An 8,113-nucleotide genomic window follows, 5' to 3' on the forward strand; every position below is an offset into this window, starting at 1 on the left:
GAACCTGGGACTTTGGAGTCTCAGGCACAAGAATCTGTTTGCATAACCATTATTCTTTCTCCCCCCCCCCGACCTAAAATAATTTTTATTCATTCTTTTTTCTTTATCAGAAGCTTAATGGTTTATAGTCAACAGTAAAATATGGTAGTTTGTACATGTGTAACATTTCTCAGTTTTCCACATAACAATTCAGCCCCCTCTAGGTCCTCCGCTGCCAACATGTTCCAGGACCTCCTAGACATTCTTCCCACCCCAGAGTCTTACTTTGGTGCAATACACTAAAAAAAAAAAAAAAAGGTTAAAAATCATTCAAATGTCTCTTTTTGTAAAGGTGGCTATAGAAATAACTCTGCTGGTTACTGAACATTAAACTTGAATGCCTGAGGTTCCTGGTTCCATCTCAACACCACGATGTATCAGAGAATGGTTCTCTAGCTTTTCTCTGTCTTTCTCATGTGGAACCCTTTTTCATATGCAATAAATAAAATAAAGCCTTAAAAAAAATTTTTTAACTTTTTCTCAAGTTTTTTGTCATCACCAAGCGTTCACCAAATTCGGCTAACTTTATTTTTGGACAGAAAGACAGAGGGAAAGACACCACAACACCAAAGCTTCCCCCAATACAGTGGAGGCCAGGCTTGAACTTCAGTTGTGTGCACAGCAAAAGAAGCACTCTCCCAGGCAAGCTAGGTCAATGGCCATATTTATTCATCAGTGAGATAGTTAAATCAACTTGTAGATTAATATCTGTGCATTTCATTCATTACAGGTAAGTTTTGCCTCACTTAAGTCTTTTTTTTTATTATTGCCTCCAGGCTTATTGCTGGGGCTTGGTGCATACACTATGAATCCGCTGCTCCTGAAGGCTATTTTTCCCTTTTGTTGCCCTTGCTGTTTATCGTTGTTGTTGTTGTTGTTATTGTTGTTACTGCTGGTGTTGTTGTTGGATAGGACAGAGAGAAATGGAGAGAGGAGGGGAAGACAGAGGGGGAGAGAAAGATAAACACCTGCAGACCTGCTTCACCACTTGTGAAGTGACCCCCTGCAGGTGGGGAACTGGGGCTATGAATCAGGATCCTTATGTCGGGCCTTGCGCACACTATGTGCAAATCCTCTCTTCATTTCTCTCTGTCCTAACCAACAACAACAGCAATAGCAATAACAACAACAGTAACACACGGGCAACAAAATGGGAAAAATGGCCTCCAGGAGCAATAGATTTGTATTTGCAATAACCCTGGAGGCAAAAAAAAAAAAAGTATTTTTAAGTGAACAGGAAGATAGCTCAACTGGTAGAGTATTAAACTTGCATGTCTGAGGTTCCTGGTTCAATTCCCAGCAACACATGTACCAGATGGTGTTTGTTGGGGGGGGGGGGGGTAATGTGTTTTGTGTGGCTTGTGTGTCTGTCTCATATAAAACTCTCTCTCATTGTAATAAATAAAATAAACCTTTTAAAAATAGTTTTTAAAATATTCTAGCTTCCTCATGAAGGACAGACAGGCCGAAACACATGGGATGCCAGAGACTGAACTCAGGACTTCATACACACACATTCTGTACTTTCCGCACTGTGCTACTAACTGCTATATCTGAAAAGAGTAGGGATGAAAGTGTTGAAGTCCAATTGTATTGGAAAATCATCCAAGAAAGGCAAAAATTGTTAAAATTGAAGAAAAAAAAGCAAAGGTTTATTTTGGAGGGACTGAATGCCCAACAGATATCCAAATTCTCACAATATAGTATGAGCTCAAATGTAGGAATGCAGTTCTTTGTTGACTAACATAACCTAGAGGAACTGGATAAACAGAAAAAGGAAGATTGTTTCTTTTAATTTTAAGATAGAGAGAGAAAGGGGGAGAGGAGACAGAGGGATAGAGAGACACCACAGCACGAAAACAAGTTTCTTTCAGTGTGGCAGCAGCTGAGCTTAAACCTGTGCCAAGCACAAGGCAAAGCAATATGTTATCCAAGTAAGCTCTTCCCCTGCCCTCACTGTTTCTTAAAACTTTTTATTATCATTGTTCATATTCTACAATGAAACAGAATACTGAAGGAAAAAACTGTCTTTTCAGAAACCTTAGATTTAAAAAATATATATTTCCTTTTTTTCCTCAATTCTGTGTTCTTAAAAGAAAAGCAACCTGTATCTCTCAAGGCTATAAATTATTTCCTCTATAAAAACATTTTTCTTCATGCTTCCATCTACTAAATAAATTTTGAGCAGTTCTCACAGGAAATGGAGATAGAGTCTATATCTGTGTTACTACAATTTGTGACATTCAGAAGGATACAATTATTGAAGAAATTAGAAGCTCTTGCCAAGAAGGATTAACCTTTTGTCAGTCTGCAGAGCATTCCTGCTGCTGCTAAGTCACACACACACTGAATGAGGAAAGCCTTTAGTCCAAGTACTGGAATCTCAGGGTGGACCAAGTGAAGCCTAAATGTGCCCAGAACAAAATACTGCCTCTAGCAACATATTGTTTATCATACACCACTTATCATTTTTTTTTAAATAGTGTAAATGCATTAATTGCAGCATAACATGTTTTTTTTGTTACACTAAGTTCCATTTGAAAGGACACCATGAACACAAACAGCACCGTTTCTAATTGGTGAGCTGGTGGATTTCTGCACTTCTAAGCTCACATATACACCTATTATGTATATTGTGTTCACTCTCCTAGTTCTTGCTGCCAGAGTCAGACTGTACATGCAATTGTGTTATTGACTACAGTAATTCAGAACTTCAGTTGTCAAGTTTGGAGCTAATACTCTCATCTACACAGTTCATGCTCTACTCTAAACTATAATTATTTGTTTACTGTCATACACTCATGTCCTAGTACATAAAAATGGAAGCATCAGTGGTCCAGGAGGTGGCACAGTGGATAAAGCATCAGACTCTGAAGCATGAGGTCCTGAGTTCAATCCCTGGCAGCACATGTACTAGAGTAATGTCTGGTTCTTTCTCTCTCTCTCTCTCCTTCTCTCTTCATGAATAAATAAATAAAATCTTTAAAAAAAAATGGAAGCATCAATTCTTTAAAAGTAATCTAGAAGGGTGTCAGGAGGTGGCACAGTGGGTTAACAGCAGGTGATGCAAAGCACAAGGACCCGCATAAGAATCTGGGTTTGAGCCCCTGGCTCCCCACCTGCAGGGGAGTGGCTTCACAAGCTGTGAAGCAGGTGTCTGTCTTTCTCTCCCCCCTCTGTCTTCCCCTCCTCTCTCCATTTCTCTCTGTCCTATCCAACAACAACGACATCAATAGCCACAATGTTAAACAAGGGCAACAAAAGGGAAAATAAATAAATAAATATTAAAAAACTTATAAAAAAGTAATCTAGATATTTAACTCAAAGAGGCCAGCTACTTTGTATATTTCCCTTGAAAATATGCCCCTTCCTTTCATTCCCTTTATTCCATAACTATAAAGTCTGGCTGAACAGTAACATAGCAAAACATATCAAATATCAACAAACCACAAATAACAGCTTTTACAAGAAGGAAATCTCAAGTTTCATGCTGGATCATCCTTTAAGGCACTGTCATTTTCACGTAGAAGCATCAATTACTTCTATGATGCTGAAAGGTCTACACATTTAAAGCTTCAGTAGGTCCACCAAGAAAATAAGCAACCATGTCTTCATATCATTAAACACAACATGATACTCGCCTGAGCTGGTTTTAAAACACTAACAGAATTCAGAGTGAGAACATCAAGATTTAATATTTCTATTTCAAGAAAAGCAGAGAGTTGTGCTGTGGCCCAGGAGCATTGGAACCATACTTCAAGTTGTCAACTGCACAATATTTCTAGGACCAAAGACTAGCTCCATACAGAGTCTAATAACTGTAGAGTCTGAAGAAACCCTGGAGCTCTCATAGTCCAATCTGACAAGAAATGATTTTTTTCCCTCAGTATCCATGACAGATGGGCAGCTTCTGCTACAGTTACTCCAGTGGGGGAAGTCCACAAGAGAAGATTCCCAAGGGAAATGATGAAAGGCTACAACCAACCATTCAGACAAGGAGTAAGTTTCCAGCTAGTAGGCTTACAGAATATACACAGCATTGCCAAATATGAAAGCCAGACATCCACAAGAAATCAATCCAGAACCAGCATTAGTAGGGGTGCCATCGTAAAATATGTCAGACCATTCTAGGTCCTTTCATTGACCTGAAGCTCCTACAACTGAGAAAGCAAAAGTCTTTTTAATTTTTTTTTAACTCTTTAAAGGTTTGTTCATAAGATAGGCCGTTCAAACATGGACAAGTTCAAATCCCTTGCTTCTAAAAAAAATCAAGCCAAGGGATTCTCAGGTGGAAATGTTAAGTGCTTAAAATATCTTGACCTTAAAAAAAATATATATATATATACACATATATGTATATATCAACTACAGTAAGCCTGAACATTTTGGGCTCTTCTTTAAAAGGTAGATAGGGGCTCTATATGCCATGACTGAAGTTTGGTTGGTGTAGGGGCTGATATGCATGGAGGAGGTTGTTTCAAAGTGCAGTCCTTCTGGCCAGGAAGTCTGCCTGGCTTCTCCTCCCAAGCAAGGTGAGCGTGCAGGACTGGGCTGCCAACACTTGACCCTGCAGGACCTGGGGATAGAGCGACCTTACCTGTCGATGCTGATCACGCACAGGGTCATGATCGAGGCCGTGCAGCACATGACGTCCATGGCGATGAAAACGTTGCAGAAGAAGTGGCCAAAGATCCACTTGCCCCCGATCAGGTCAGTGACGCTGACGAAGGGCATGACCGCCACGGCCACCGAGAGGTCGGCCAGAGCCAGGGACACGATCAGGTAGTTGGAGGGCTGGCGGAGCTTCTTGACGAAACACACCGAGATCACCACCAAGCAGTTGCCCGCGATCGTGAGCAGCGTGATGAGCGTCAGGATGGAGCCGATCACAACTTTTTCGGCTCTGCCATAGTTGATCTGCTCCCCGCAGCCAGAGACATTGTCCGGGGGCGCGTTCCAGGTGGGCACGGGGCTGGCCGTCACCTCGGGGTCGCCGCGCAGCAGGTGCGGCGCCCAGGAACCCGCCACCTGGCCGGCGCCGTCGGGGCTCAGGGCCGGCAGCCCGCGCCCCACCTCGGGCAGAAGGAAAGAGCGGAGGTGCCCGTAGAGGTCCGGGCGGCCGCTGCTGTTAACGTCCATCATCCTGCCTCTGCGCGCCGCTGCCCATGGAGCCGGCGCCCTCACCGCGCGCTCCGGCTGCCGGCCCCGGGGGCTTCACCTCGCCGGCTCCGCTTCGCCTGCCCGGGCCATTGAGCCCGCGCCGGCCGCTGGGGGGCGCCCCGACTCGGCCTCGCGGCCCCTCACGTCCCAGGCTTCCAGCGGCTGCGGACCACGCAGAAGCGCCCCGGCGCCGAATACTCCCGGCGGGAGGCGCGTGCAGCCCCCGACGGACGCCCGGAATCTGCGCGGGTTCAGGGAACCGCCGCCCGGGCTCGGCCCGCAAGCCGCCGCCAGCAAGCCGCAGCAGTGCGCGCCTCGGCCGAGAGCGCCCGAGAGGCAGCGGCAGAAGTTGCGGAGAGCGCCCCGCCCCTCGCGCCCGCCGCCGCCGCAGCTGCTGCCGCCGCTCCCCTGCGGCAACCGCGCCGCGTTCTCGCCGCCACAGCCGCCTGCGCCCCGCGGGCTCCAAGACGCGCTTCCCGAGCTGTGCACACCGCAGCCTCTCCCGCGCCTCCGCGCAGCGCTCGGGGGGCGGCGCTCCCCGCGCCTCCCCGAATCCCCTAGCCGGCTCTCTAGGGCTGCGCTCCCTTTCTTTGCGATTGCGAAGCTCACACCTCCGCCAGCAGACACTCCAACCTGCTCACAGTTGCAAATGATAATTGGGTGGGTTGGGGATGACTGGGGACACGGTGCGAAATTTAAGAACATCTAAAGGATGTGTTCTGTTGTTTTTTGGTCCTTTCTTAATTGATTTTAAATCCTGCACCAAGCAACAAATAGATACTTCCGTTTCCTATTTTGACCACTTATGGGAGAAAGCGAAGATGGAAATGGAGAAGCTGCTGAATGGGGTGGGGGTGGAAGCTCTGACTAAGAAGGAAAAAATGGAGAGGAAAGGATATGCCTTCAGACCTTGGCGCCGAGGAGGAGCTGGGAGCCTGAGGGAAAGGACCTCCTGGGGGTGCTTTAACTCGTTCTGAGAGAAGCTTCTGGGGTGTAGAAACAGGCCTTTCTGCTTTGGAAATAAACCCTAACTGCCTTTATCTTCAGACTGCAAAGCCTAATTTATTGAAATGAGGGTTAATCCACCACCCTGCATTCCGGAAATCTTGCATATCAATGAAGAAATGGCCAATTGTAATGCTCTACAGAAGAACTCTGGAGGTGAATGTTGATTTAATGCCTGTTGCCTAAAACCCCCTCGGTGTTCAAACCTTGTCAGAATGTCTCATTTTTATTATTTGTGAGATTTCATTCCGTTTCACTGAAAGGTTTTCTTGAAAGCCAGCAGTGACTTTAAGACTCTGAAAATAATAAAATTTGTTTTCTAGTTAGGTCCTAGTGGATTATAGTAAATAATAAGGAGCATGAGCCTCAAAAGGTATTGTTCTGAATGCTGAATAATACCTTCTTCAAGAGGGGTTATTAGACCTACATTTTAAGATAAGGAAACACATTTACTATTGCAATTAACTAGTCATCTAAGTTTCAAACCCAGGGTTATCTCAGTAAGATGCCTATATTTACTCAACACATTCAAAACAGGTTTTTTTTTAAATCCTATATTATGGGTCAGCTTTCACAACACTCACTATTTTGTCAGGAACAAAACTATCTCTACTGGGATAAAATAAAAAATTAAAAAATAAGTCACTCAGTCAAAAGAAAAGTTGGAGATAAATCTTGGACACAAAACAATTCTAGCTAACAGTGACGGCCATGAGCAAGGATATTTCTTCAACCCTACTTATTTATGTTAGTAGTAAACATCACTTCAGAGGAAAGAAAACTAATTTTTAACTGACAGGCATTTGTTCTTCCATGCAGATGGAAGCTGTATGCTCCTCCACCACCACCACCACCACCACCACCACCACCATAAACCAAAACTGAGCAGTGCTAAATGCATACATACATACAGCTGGGGAAAATTTAGCCACTTATCCAAGATCATATATGACTGCACTGGAATGTCTTTATTTGGGGTTATGAGGTTTCTAATTGCCTTAAGACCTCTTATTACTTCTGTAAGACAGAAAATTTCATGAAATACCTTTGATTTTCTTATTTTAATCTTTAAATGCCCTTTAACTTTTCTCTTTTTGTTTCTTGAATATTCTAGTCAGTTCATTTTATACAATCTGTCTTGGCTCCTTTGAATAACATTCCATGTTAATAAATTATACAAAGAATTTGAAAAGCAGTTGTTTGGGTTTTATTTGGACCTACAATCAATGTAATTTCCCACATATACTCTTTTCTTAATATTTATTGATGGGACAGAGACAGAGAAATCAAGAGAAAAAGGGAATGATGGTAAAGGAAAGAGACACCTGCAGCACTGCTTCACTACTTGTGAAGCTTCCTTCTCTCCTGCAGGTAAGGACGAGGGACTTGAACTAGAGTCCTTGCACATGGTGCTCAACCAGATGTGCCACTGCCAGGCCCTTGCCGTGGATACTCTTACTGGTCCTTCCCCAGCCACTTATATTACATAGCAGCTTCTGACTTTTTTTTTTTGCTCTTTTTAAAATGTAGAGCACAAAAGCACACCAAATAAACATTAAATGCTTTTATTTTTAAAGTACTTCCTCTTCCATCTTCAATGTAGCAGTAAGTTCAAAATCTTTTTATAGAGCAGCCACCTCTGTTATATTATCCCTGATGAGAGCTGAGTTTTATTTCCACAGAGTTGCTAGGCTTTTAATTTATAAGCTGTCACAATACATAAGCATAGTTATTGAAAATCTCAGTGTCTGTGGCATTACCATGCTTGCATTGACTTCATATCACATCTATCATTCTATTTACAAAATCCTGACAAAACAATCTGAAATTCTTCCCATTTTCCCCTAACCTTGACTAACAAATAATCACATCTGTATAAAAGTGCTAAAATCTCATGCAGGCCTTTCCA

General features: G+C 43.5%; 1 protein-coding gene across 2 annotated transcripts in view; it reads right to left on the reverse strand.

The window, feature by feature from the left end:
- HTR7 (5-hydroxytryptamine receptor 7) overlaps nt 1–5,199 on the reverse strand; it is a 146,761-nt gene extending 141,562 nt beyond the window's left edge. For both annotated transcript variants that reach the window (XM_007516809.3, XM_007516810.3), the window contains exon 1: nt 4,637–5,199. In XM_007516809.3, the coding sequence (XP_007516871.1) occupies nt 4,637–5,181 (545 nt within the window). In that variant the 5' untranslated portion in view covers nt 5,182–5,199. The remainder of the gene's footprint in view (nt 1–4,636) is intronic.
- Between the last annotated feature and the right edge of the window lie 2,914 nt (nt 5,200–8,113).

Source organism: Erinaceus europaeus, chromosome 1 (assembly GCF_950295315.1).
Source record: "Erinaceus europaeus chromosome 1, mEriEur2.1, whole genome shotgun sequence".
In the NCBI taxonomy this organism is placed as follows: Eukaryota; Metazoa; Chordata; class Mammalia; order Eulipotyphla; family Erinaceidae; genus Erinaceus; species Erinaceus europaeus.